Source organism: Myotis daubentonii, chromosome 9 (genome assembly GCF_963259705.1).
Source record: "Myotis daubentonii chromosome 9, mMyoDau2.1, whole genome shotgun sequence".
NCBI lineage: Eukaryota > Metazoa > Chordata > Mammalia > Chiroptera > Vespertilionidae > Myotis > Myotis daubentonii.
Window position 1 is genome coordinate 29,755,739 of NC_081848.1, and position 13,162 is coordinate 29,768,900.

General features: G+C 42.7%; 1 protein-coding gene across 1 annotated transcript in view; it reads left to right on the forward strand.

Moving 5' to 3' along the window:
- Positions 1-7,768, forward strand: part of CTSC (cathepsin C) — a 45,523-nt gene extending 37,755 nt beyond the window's left edge. The window contains exons 6-7 of the mRNA XM_059708192.1: positions 3,776-3,907; positions 5,264-7,768. Of these exons, the coding sequence (XP_059564175.1) occupies positions 3,776-3,907; positions 5,264-5,766 (635 nt within the window). The 3' untranslated portion in view covers positions 5,767-7,768. The remainder of the gene's footprint in view (positions 1-3,775; positions 3,908-5,263) is intronic.
- The last annotated feature ends 5,394 nt before the right edge of the window (positions 7,769-13,162 follow it).

Consider the following 13,162-nt stretch of genomic DNA (forward strand, 5'->3'; position numbering starts at 1 on the left):
TTCTACTGGGAACTACAGGGGCTTGAGGGAAGTTAATCGCCTTTTCTCATCCCCATGTTTTTTTCTGTTAAAAGAGCACATTCTGATCTCTTGAATGTACATGTGACTTGTCGTCCCCCCACCCCCACAATGATGGATGGTCAGAAATAACCAAGAGAGGTTATTTCCTTGGCTGCCATGGGCCAAGAATCCTGGGTGGCCAAAATGGGGCTGTTTCCAGACCCTTGTGGAATGTTATTTGTTTACAAGACCCTTGTGTTTCATTGTAGGAACAACTGGCTTTGGCTATTTATTGTCACTCATGTAGTTCTTTGACATTCTATCACTTGAAAGTTGAGGGTCCTAAGGATAGTGTTATTTGGATGGTTTAAACAAAATGTGTAAGTTAATTTTGGTCTATTTAGTAACTAGATGACAGGGAAAGGGAATTTGAAGATTCATTAAAGTAGATAGAGAGAGACCTGTGAACTGAAAAGGACACTAGGCCTGCATTAGCAGACACTAGGCACTAGCCCAGGGATGGGCAAACTTTTTGAGTCGAGGGCCACAATGGGTTCTTAAACTGGACCGGAGGGCCGGAACAAAAGCATGGATGGAGTGTTTGTGTGAACTAATATAAATTCAAAGTAAACATCATTACATAAAAGGGTACGGTCTTTTTTTTTTTTTTTTTAGTTTTATTCATTTCAAACGGGCCGAATCCGGCCCGCGGGCTGTAGTTTGCCCACGGCTGCACTAGCCCCTGCCATCTGCTGGCTTTGTGACTTTGGACAGGTCGTTATTGCTTCTTTCCAAGTCTCAGTGTATGCATTATCAAGTGAGTGATAATTCATTTAGTATAACTAAATGAATTCCAAGGCCTTCTCCCAAATGTTTGTCTTTTTATAAAAAGTATGTTTTTATTGATTTTATAGAGAAAGGAAGGGAGAGGGAGAGAGAGATAGAAACATCAATGGGAGCTCATCGATTGGCTGCCTCCTGCATGCCCCCTACTGCATGTGTCCAGACTGAATCGAACCAGTGATCTCTTAGTGCATGGGACAATGCTCAACAAACTGAGCTACTGCCAGGGCTTACCAGCAGCCCCTGAATGACGGATGAACAGATTACTCTGACACAGTTTCATTGTGAATGAGAGAGCTAAGGGATGGCCTGGCTGAAGGAACCAGGCAGCCTCAGTTGCTTGCCTTGTTAGCCTTTTATTGTAGTTTTTATCTTTAGATACAATCAGTCGGGTGAGTAATCTTGGGGGGGGACACATGTGTTTGCATTGTCTTCAAGCAATGGCATCCAGGGATTAAGCATAAGGATTCCAGCAAACACCCAGGGATCTGCACATTCACAGACTTGTTTAGAAAGGACAGGGAATAATTAGGGGCACTGACTTCGACACTCCCCTAAGTCTCCCCTAAGTCAGAATTCCAATAAACAGGGCAGGTAGCCTCCCACACACTTCCCTTTTCTCAGAATGTCCTCCTTACAACTTTCCAATCAAGTGTCATGTGTTCCCCAACAAACTACACTGGCCCATCCCAAGTGTTTGTCTTCTACTGTCCATAATTTAGATGATCCCCCAACAGCAAAAGGAGTGTATAATGTGATATGGGTAAATCTGAGATGTTTATTAGGAGAGTTTGGGGGAACATCAGAAATGGTAGCAGTAAAAGGCTAGTAGGGCTCTAATAGATTCTAGGTTTTGGACCTCTGATATTGTTGAATTTCTTAGAGAGGGCTCACATTAGGCCCTAGGGTTGTGTCTCCCTTACAGCTTAGAAACAAGTCAAGGTTCACTATTTCCATTCAAGTCATTTCCCCCCGGATACAAATACATATCTTGTTCATAACTCGACTCTTTCTTCTACAAACATGCATTGCGTCCCCTTGTTCCATCAGGCACCAAGATGAAGAGAACAAATTTCCTGTGAACACTCAAGGAAATTTACAGTATAGTTTGTGGAAAACAATATAAGTAATTCAAATAGAGTTTAGGATGTTGGAGGCTGAGCATAGTGTATCCTGGATTTACTTTGTGTCGTAAATGTTTCCCTCCACGTCCCGCGTGGTTCAGGGTTCAATATCTGGAAGAGGAGCCACACACAAATGAAATAGAAAAGACAAGAGATAATTTGGAAATATTGGGGGACCAGGCGGGTAAGTCCACCTCAAGAGGAAGGACTTCCACCTGTGCTCAGTCCACACCGACCTTTTATAGTCTGAGGTAAACAATGCAGTGGTTACCATAGTTACAGTTCTTGTGAGTTTCATCTGTTTTGATCATGTTTACACTCCCTGCACTTCCCTCAGCCCATTAGCTTCCCAGGTAAGATCTGGGGAGTGCTATAAGGTCAAGCCTAATTATGCTAAGAGGACTGAGCCCTCTAAGCTGGGACTTGTTTGTGACTTTGCCAGCAGGTCAGTCCGAGGCTCAACCCTATATCAGTTTCCCACAACTTTGCACTCAGGGAGGAGTGAGAATCATCAGTTACCTTCTCCAAGTAACATATTTTGAATGCATAATGTTCTTTTGAGTATTTTTCTTTCTAAGCAAACAGTATCTAAATTGTGAAATTTAGCTTTATTAAATAGAGCAAACGCAGCATTCTCTTTACGTAGAAGGAGTTTTTTGGATTGTAATAGGTCTATTCACTAATCTTGTTTTATGTGCATAAGGGAGTGCTCACTATTCAGATAATTTGGTAACTAATATTAATAAAGTGAACAACATGCCAATTGTGTATATTTGCATTTAGTACCAATGTCTTGGTACTAAATTTGTATCAGTGACAAAGAGGCTATGTAATAATAGAAATATTAACATTATGCCCATTTCTTTCTAGAATTATAACAAGTAGAAGTCCCAGTTTTGTTATATATGTGCCACGTTTTCTTATTTCTTAACCACACATTGAAGAAACATAGAAAAATAATATTGTTCACATATTTTTCTTTATAATATATTTTTTCTTCTTTTGAAATAGCAACTATGTTCCTCGCATATTTTTCTTAAGTAAATTGATTTTGTCTTTGCCAGAGCATTCAGGTGTTAAATGAAGCTGTTTTTTTCCCCTTCTCCCTACCCCCATCAGCTATTTTCATGTTCTTCTCTCCTCTCGGTAATACTTTTTGGGGACCATAGCTATACTGCTGTTACCCTTTTTCACTTGGAATCAGTCTTCTTTTAATTTTACTACTTCCATGTCTTATATCTTTATTTCCTCATTGGACATCTTAAGTACCATATTCATCATTATAATTATTCTCTTTCTTTCTTGGGCTTTGTTGTCTTTTGCCTCCTTGACCCTGGTTAAATCAAACTCTATAATATACCCATCCTTGAGCCCATCTTAGGGTTAGTTCCACCCAGCAAGTTGTGTTAGAAAATGCTGCTTTTGAAAAGCTCAGCTTACTTGTATCCCTCAGTCTGTTTTCTCTCAGTCTGGTGGCTCTGCAGACATATGTCATTTCTTCATGATCAAGAATACTGTTAAATGCTTTGCAGAAGTTAGGAAGTTTTTGTTCTTTTTTTTTTTTTCCTCTCTTAAAATATTCTCAAGGAAAGCCCCATATAGTAACATTTGCCTTTTGATGAAAAAGCTGAAATCTTAATGTTTGCTTTAAGTTCAGTCATGTCTATTGATTGACTCTTTTTTTATTGTGCTTGAGCAACACTCAGTGTAAATATATTAAAATATCTTAACCACTGAGCTTTTTCTCTTTTTTTGTGAGTACTTCAAAGGTCTCTTGGGTTATATATCTTTTTTTTCTCCGTCACCAGCATCTTGTGGAAGCTGCTACTCATTTGCTTCTATGGGTATGCTGGAAGCAAGAATACGTATTCTAACCAACAACACCCAGTCGCCAATCTTGAGTCCTCAGGAGGTTGTGTCTTGCAGCCAGTATGCTCAAGGTAAGTGTTGTATTTCAGGCACTATTTCCTATGTGTGTGGTTGGCCATTGTTGGCAAAGATAAAAGAATGGTGTAGTAGAGAGAGCCAATGTCTGTAGTCAGAAAATCCTGGTGCAAGCCTGCCCCTATCAGTTATTTATGAGTGGTTTCTCATGGAATTTATTGCACCCCCAATAGTTATACTATAGATTGCATGAGCACTGCCTCTTAGGAATCTCTTACATACATTACCCAACAATGCCCCAAACCCTGAAAGTAGATATAATCCCCAATTTATAGACAGGGAACAGACACGAAGTTGTTCTATAATCTTTTAAAGGCCACACAGCTTCTAACCCTTAGAGTTTCAGTTTCCACTAAGGTCTCCCTCCAAAACCTAATTCTTGTTAAAACCAAACTAGCACTGGTTTTTCTTTAGGATAATTTAAAAATTCTGCAAGTATGTTTTTGAGAAGAGGGCATATGGAATGTATGTAGAAAGCCTGATTGCCATTCATTCAGAGAGAAACATTCCCATGTTAAAGTTTTCTTCTGTCAACCCCGGATTTGGCCACGAGAAAGTTTCTCAGTTCACCAGCGGAGAATGATTATTTGCCAGTGGACCTTTCATTCTTTCTGAAATACTTATCAAACATGGATATTGTGACTTCCAGGCTCTGGGGATTGTGATGGATCAAGACAGTCCTTCCCCTTATGAAGAGCCACAGTGTGGTGTCTGGATATTTAATAAGAAAAATAATAGTGAACTTTTTAAAAAATATATATTTTATTGATTTTTTTACAGAGAGGAAGGGAGAGCAATAGAGAGTTAGAAACATCGATCAGCTGCCTTCTGCACACCCCCCACTGGGGATATGCCAGCAACCAAGGTACATGCCCTTGACCAGAATTAAACCTGGGACCTTTCAGTCTGCACGCCGATGCGCTATCCACTGAGCCAAACCGGTTAGGGCAATAGTGAACTTTTATTGCTTTTACATGGAGTGACTAATTTAATCCTACCAGAAAGGTGACATTACTATCTATATTTTACAGATAAGTAAACAGAGGTGCAGAGACATTCTTCACACAGTTTTGGGTTTGAACCTACATAGCAAGGCTGCAGAGCCTCCCACCTAACCACTATGCTAGCGGTACCTTCAAGTGCTGAGTAAATGTCTGGTAAATAGATAGGGATGATAGGATAGTGAGCTGGCTAATAATAGATAGATGAATGAAGTGACATTTAAGCCAGGTACAACTTCCAGGTAGCATAAAAAAATGAATGGAATAGAAAGAGAGGCTAGGAAGTGGGACAATTTCTCCTTGTGTCCCTTTCTAATAAAGGGGTAATAACTCTGTGTTATTCCTCCGCAGGCTGTGAAGGCGGCTTCCCATACCTCATTGCAGGAAAGTATGCCCAAGATTTCGGGCTGGTGGAAGAGGCGTGCTTCCCCTACACAGGCACTGACTCGCCATGCAAAATGAAGGAGGACTGCTTTCGTTACTACACATCTGAGTACCACTATGTGGGTGGTTTCTATGGGGGCTGCAACGAAGCCCTGATGAAGCTTGAGCTGGTCCATCATGGGCCCATGGCAGTTGCTTTTGAAGTCTATGATGACTTCCTCCACTACAACCAGGGGATCTACCACCACACTGGTCTGAAGGACCCTTTCAATCCATTTGAGCTGACCAATCATGCTGTCCTGCTGGTGGGCTATGGCACTGACCCCAAAACTGGGCTGGATTACTGGATTGTTAAAAACAGCTGGGGCACCAGCTGGGGTGAACAAGGTTACTTCCGGATCCGTAGAGGGACTGATGAGTGTGCAATTGAAAGCATAGCAATGGCAGCCACACCGATTCCAAAATTGTAGCATGAACCCCCCAGCATTTTATACTGACCACCATCAGTCATGAAAGGGGATGATTTATTCACAGGTTAGAGATTTTATTGCAGCAGCTTCAGAAGATTACAAATAGATTCTTATGAAGATTTTTGCCTTCAAAATTAAAACTGCCCTTGATTTAATATACCTTCCCATTAGCCACTAACCTAATTTTTATAAGTACTCAATTAAATGAGTTTTTTACGATGGTGGTGAACTGTGCACTAATGGATTTTGCTAATCATTTCTAATTCAAACATGCTATATTTTGAAAAGTCTATTTGAAAATCTCTAGGAATTATGGCAAGGACTATTAAAAAATATTTTTTTGTAAATGATCAAGTGATATATATTGTAGAATGTATGTGTGTGCATAAGAGAACTTCTGCCATTGGCTCCTTCAGTTAAATTCAGATTTATTGTGTCACCTATATAAGTACTTTAAGAAGGAAAAGCATTTGAGGGTATTTTAATTAAAAACAAAAATTTATGAAACTTTATGATAGGGAATATGTTCAAATAATGGCAAGTGAATGCTAAAATCATCCCCTGTACAGTTGATGAGCCAAAAGTCATAGCAAAAAAAAAAAAAAATAGGAGTTTTGGTCAAAATGTTGATATTGGTTACATTTTCTTATGGTCTATCTTGAATTTGGAAGTATTGGTTAGCCTTCATTGGGTGAGCAGTGTTAGCTTAATTAGTAGAATAGTAGAAGTTTAGATTTGGGCAGATCTTTGGGTCTCTAAGATATATTTCACAGTGATATGAAACCATTATGCTGAGTAAACAGGTGTCATCTATTAGAAATGATTGATTAGGCAAAATTAGGCAGCCAAAGCTCTAAAGCATACATAAGAACCACAAGTCTTTTGGAAGAGACTGTAAATAGAGATCATGCCATCAAACCTCTGCACAGAAAAAGAGACTAAGGCTTAGAAAAAGTTCAAGTAACTCACCTAAGGTCACACAGGTGGTAAGTAAGTGATGCATGAATAGCACCCAGATCTAAGGCCTGATCTTGAGCAACTGGACACTGAACCTCAGCACTTTGCACCAGAATATCCAAAATCCTCAGGGATACGAGGTGTATACTTGGAAATTTCACCTTGACATGTTAAGTCTCAGAGTTTTGTCTTAAACCTCGTGTACTCTTCGCATGACTATTGATTCACTACGATGACACTTTTATTCTCCTTGAACTGAAGTGGCCTTCCAGGAATTTACCGAGTGTTTAAGGTGTGGCTTCTTGTGCTTCTTGGAACACTGAGACTTACCTTTGACCTTTTCACCACATGGTGACACAGAACTTCCAGGAGGACTCCAATGACTAGTATTTCCTCTGTTACTGTTACTGATTCAAGGTAATTTTAGTCCTACTTTATGCCTAGCCTTGTCGCTATGTGAAAGTATAAAAAGAATATGAAATCAAGGATGCATTTATTTTTCACTGAAATTTATATAGATACTACCTCTCAGCTTAACAGATATGACTTTGTTAACAAGTACACATGAGCTTATCCTCTGGGTTTCTATTGGATAGCAGTTAGCGGACGCATAAGAGAGCAAGTCATGAAGATGCAGAGTGCCCATGATTTTGCACAATTTTCTGAGGGCCCTGACAGCCCCACAGGAAAATCATTGCTGGTATCATGTATTAAGTACTTGAGAAAATACTGAAAAACTAAACATAGGTGTGAACCTAACTGGCAGTGGGAAGCAGCTCTCACAGCACGGTGAGTTGAAGACAAGCAGGGGTTTGAAGAGGCCCTAAGTCTTCAGAGGTGGCAAGGATTGCCCAAAATGAGAGCTCAAGTTACACTGCACTTCCACCTGCATTTATCGGCGTGGAGTCTGCTTCTCATGTGTCTATAAGACAGAAAAGATCACTTATTTCAGCAGCAGTGGAAGAATTAAAGACAGTGACTAAATGAAACATTGTGGTTCCTCCAGCCTTGTGATTAAACTGTTAAACTGTACAAATAGCAACAAGTTTCATTCTAAAATGTGTTCTTGTTGGTGTTAATAGCACATCAATAATCAAAATCGGCTGACACATTAAACTATGGAAAAAACGGGATGGCGATTTTGGCTAAGCTCCCCAAAGACAGTCCCAGAAACACTACAGTGAAAGCATGCATGGGTGACACCACTGACCACAAAGAGAAGCTAAGTTTAATCGGGCGTCTAGCTCAGCTGTGACACTGACTGACACTGAACCACCATGAAACCTTGGGCAGTTTCCTTAAACCACCTGTGCTTCGTTGTCCTCATTTGTTAATGGAGATAATGGAATAGATCTCCCGTTTAACTCTTCCTACCTAAACCCTTGCTGTTGCAACAAAGGAATCAAATGGATTTGTGCCTTCAGGTGATGTCATCTGCCTTATTTAAGATCAGGCTTTTCACCATCCCAAGTGGGCAAACTAAACTAAATTCAGATAATGAAATCTTCCACGCTCAAGGAACTCTGACCTCTCACCACTGAATGCGGGAAGGGAATAGATTTGGATAGGAAGGGATACACATGTACTTCACAGAGCTCTCTGAGGATTAAGTGCCTTCAGATATGCAAAGGATGCAGAACAGTGCTTGGAACATAATAAGTCCTCTTTTTTCTGAACTCAATCATTTGCTATAGGAAGCAGCTAAGACGTAATTCTGCTAATGAACAAAGTCTACCCTACTAGGGGGAGAGAGAAAAAGCAAGAGAGGGACACTGGTACAAAGCATCCCAGAGAAAAAAAGCTTTCGAAAAGTACAAATTAGACAGCTCTGATCTGGTGTAGAGGTTTCCCTTCCCCACCACACCGCCGCTGCCCCTGTGGAGAGAACAAGTGTGAGCTGATCTAGGGCAGATGCTGCAGCACAGCTGGAAATCAGACCCCAGTGGAGAGGAGGTCACTAACTGAATCAAAAAGGAGCACGGCTAACCTAAGGGGCAACCGCTGCATTTTCCTATTTGGAATTTTTCTATTAGGATAAGGTAAGCGTAACAGAGTCACAGGACAGTGCCACAGGTCATCTAGTCCACCTCTGTCCTTGAAATAAAAATGGGTTTTGCAGGCGAGATAACATGTCTGGGGTCCCAGTGTGTCTAGAGAAGCAAAGTCGCAGCGTCGGGACTGATTCCAAAGTCCCAGTGTGTCTAGATAAATCTGGGCCCCAGTGTGTCTAGAACTTTCTACGGTACCCACTGCCTTGGAATTAAGAAAAACAGAGAAACTCTAACTGTGAGACTAATGACTTCATCTTGCTCTGTTAAAATCATTTCTAAGATCTTTCCCAACTCTCCAATCCTTTTCTGGTCTCTTGGGGGAAAATGCTGTAAGCTCCAATCCTTGTGGTTTGGAAGCTTTAACAGTTTTCTTCTAAATATAGTGATGCTAATATGTATATTTCTTAATTGTAGTAAGTATTTATTTTTGGATAGAAGCTTCCCGACCAAGACAGGAGAGCTTTAGATAAATCAAATTCTTCTGCTCTGAGGGAAGTGGATGGACTTGACATTAGCCATTGGACCATAGTTTCATTAGCTGTAAAATATTGACCTCGCTGAACTGTAGTTCCGAGTGAAACTGTAAATTTGCCTGAAATTGCCTGGGCTGTAAGATAATTGAAACCTCAGCAGCCCTGGCCATGCGACACGAAAATTGCAGGAGATGAACCGGCCTTTGGACAGAAAATGCAACACATGCCTTTGTTGTCTCTTCCTTTTTCCTCTCAGAAGTCCATTTATTGAGATCCATTTTCTTCAAGTGCTTTTAAGAGTTAGCAGCAGTGGAAAATTTAACCTCTCCTTTTCTGATCTTGAGACTATGATGCTGATTTTCAACTTTCCTAAAAGGCAATTTGTTTTTTGAAATTTAGTTCTATAGAAAAAGCCGACTTGTTCCTTCCCCTAATACAAACGGTCTAAAGAGAGAGAAATCCTAGCAATCAATTGAGCAGAAATGAGTTGGAGAAATAGCCTTTCCCTGAGGAAATGCAGGAAATGCCAGGAAGGTAAGGTGGTGCATTAAAGGAATCATTGAGATAATTTATTTTTTCCCTGTACTATATTTTCTTAACCTTCAAAACTATTGAATAGGGTCAGTATAGTGAAAGATCAATGATAGAAAGTGAATGCTGCTAGTATCAGATTTTTGTACCCACATTCTCTCTTTTGTGGGATTTCTGGAGACCTAAGAGAAAAGCCAGTTTGTCCTTCCGATAACTACGCCTGTGCCGTCATAACAAATGCACAGTATTCCCAAGAGCTAGTAGACAGCAGCCTAAGATTCAATTGTGCAACAGAATGAGTCAATGGAAAGTAAACAGAATAGCCTTGTGCTGTCAAAATGTACTGGACTTTGGAATCAGTCCCGATGCTGCGACTTCGCTTCCCCCATGTTTGTTATTTGGACCTGAGTCCAATTACTGAACAGCAATGTCTAGTCTTCAGTGTCTTTGCCTGTTAAAAGGTGATGCTAGTACTATCAAGGGTTGTGACAAGGTTTAAAAGAAGCAACGAGTGTTTATTACCCCTCTGTGTGTGTGTTTTAAGTTCAAAGTGTTTTCCAAAGGTAAAGATGCAGTACAAAATAAGTTAAAAAATGAACTGAAGTAAGGAAGATGAAGGTAGAAAAGTAGGCTATGACCGAACACAGTTTGTTCAGAAAGCGTGCCTCATACTAGCTGATATGTGGTGGAATTACGTTTGAACAGTGCTACACAGCCAGGGGTGATTTTGTTCCTCGGACGTTTGACAATGTGTGTAGACATTTGGGTTGTCACACGGGGAGAAGACACACTCCATAATGAAGAATTGCCTAGCCCAGGTGTCGGGATGGGAAAGTCTGCCAGACAACATGCGAATGCTCTTACACTTGTTTTCCCTGGCACTAAGTGATGGTTACAGACTTTGGAAGAGGGAGGTAGTTCTGAGGACTGAAGCTGTCCCAGAAGCTTCCAGAGAGTAGAGAGAACTTGAGCTGTGAAGGATCAAGAGGAAAAGTAAAAGGCATGGAGGACGAGGGAGTGGGTAAAGACTGAAGTCACGACAGCAGAGAAGGTCAATGCCCCTCATTTCAAGATGACAGATTGAGCCCTTTCTAAGTAGCCCCCGACCAATAGGAACCCACTGATAGGCTTTTTAAAATATCTAAAACTTAATAAATGTATAAAAATACAGTCATAATTAATTGTAAGAATTGGGCTCATTAGTGGATCAGATATTGGTTGATTTTTTTTTTTTTAATCCTCACCTGAGGATATTTTCCCATTGATTTTTAGAGAGAGAGACAGAGAGAAACAGTGTCAGAGAAACACATCAATTGGTTGTCTCCTGCATGAGCCCTAACCAGGGCTGGGACTGGGGAGAAGCCTGCAACTGAGGTACATGCCCTTGACCAAAATCAAACCCGGGACCTTTCGGTCTGCAGGCCGATGCTCTGTCCACTGAGTCAAACTGACTAGGGCCAGATACTGGTTGGATTTAACAAAGGAGGAGAGGAGCAAATCGGAAGATAGAATGATAATTGGAAGCCCGTGTGTGAGAAAATCCCGTCAGAAGATAAACACATTTGGTCAAGATAAGGATGAAAAGAAATGAGGTCGGTTGCAGGATTTTTGCTTAAAAAGTACACTTGTGTAAAGCATTAATCCTCTCTTGTGAGGTCATGGACCATGGACCCTTTTGAGATGGATAAAAGCTATGGCTTCTTTCCCAGGAAAAATGCATATTTAACCTCCCATAAAAGCTCAGAATGGTCTTGGAGATTGACAAGCCCCAGCACAGTCAAGTTTACTCTTGTGTACATAGCACCTTTCCCCCCAGCCAATTAGCTATTCCAAAGTGCAGATATTTTCCCTGTGTTCTTTCAGCTACAGGCTGGGAGGAGCCATGGAAAGTCTTGGCAGGTGGGACAGAGGGAGCCTCTTCCAGGTAGATAGCTCAGCGTCCAGGCACAATCCCAGGCTTAGTCAGACCCTGTTTGGAAACAGCTCCCCATTTGTTCTCTGAGCCTTAGTGGCTCTCAGTGCCTAGCCCCTTGTCCTGGTTTCTGTGGGGTGGAATCTAATCTCACTCCCACTGTCACCGTCAATAGAGTAGGAATCGGACCAGTAAAATTCTGCCTGGTAACTAGTCCTTCCACCAATGGAGAGAATTCTGCTGCCCACTGCCTGCCCACAGGACTGTTCATTTTGTGCAGCCCCCGGGCTCCCGTCACTGTGCTCCTGCCATTCACAGGAGCCACACCATGGCTTCTCCCTGCTTGAACCTCCTGCTGCCTCCTGACCTGGACTGCCCACTGCAGCAGTTTCACCCAGAGGGTCTCTAACTGCCACGTTATTTAATTTTGCACCCAGTTCTGTTCTTATTGGTAATAATAATAGTTGCAGATTTGTCAAGGTCTTACTTTAAGCCAGGTGGTGTGGTGAGCCTCCTTCCGTTCCTTGTAAAGATCCTGTCTTACAGCTAAGGAATCAGAGCACTTAAGTAACTTGCCCCAAATCACAGAGCTCATCCGTTTACTTGGGATTTGAACCCAGGTAGGTCCCTTTGTTCTAACAGCCGTGGGCAAACTACGGCCCGCAGGCCGGATCCAGCCCATTTGAAATGAATAAAACTAAAAAAAAAAAAAAAAAAAGACCGTACCCTTTTATGTAATGACTAGGGGCCCGGTGCACGAAATTCGTGCACTGGGTGTGTGTGTGGGGGGGGAGTGTCCCTCAGCCCAGCCTGCCCCCTCTCACATACTGGGAGCCCTCAGGCGTTGACCCCCATCACCCTCCAATCGCAGGATCGGCCCCTTGCCCAGGCCTGACGCCTCTGACAGAGGTGTCAGGCTTGGACAGGGGACCCCCATCTCCCCCTGATCACTGGCTCTGGCCCCCGCCCAGGCCTGAGGCCTCTGGCCCAGGAATCATGCCTGGGCAGGGGACCCCCATCTCCCTCTGATCGATTGCTCCACCCCCCGCCCAAGCCTGACGCCTCTGACCCAGGCTTCAGGCCTGGGCAAGGGGACCATCATATCCCCCCAATCCCCGGCTCCGCCCCCCACCCAGGCCTGATGCCTCGGCCAGAGGACTTGACCCTCATCACCCTCCGATCACCAATCACCGGATCGGCCCCTTGACCAGGCCTGAGGCCTCTGGCCTAGGTGTCTGGCCCGGGCAGCGGGGACCCGCAGCTACAGTGGCCCCGCGATCGTGGGCTCCACTTTAGGCCCAGGCAAGGGACCCCTAGCTCCCGGGACTGCCAGCTTTGACCGTGTCCAGCTCCCATCGCTGGCTCCACCCCTACTTCCTGCTATCACTGGCCAGGGCGGCAAAGGCTCCTGATTCTCCGATCGTGACTGGGGGGCAGGGCAAAGGCGGCCCCAGGGCCGCCTTTGCCCTGCC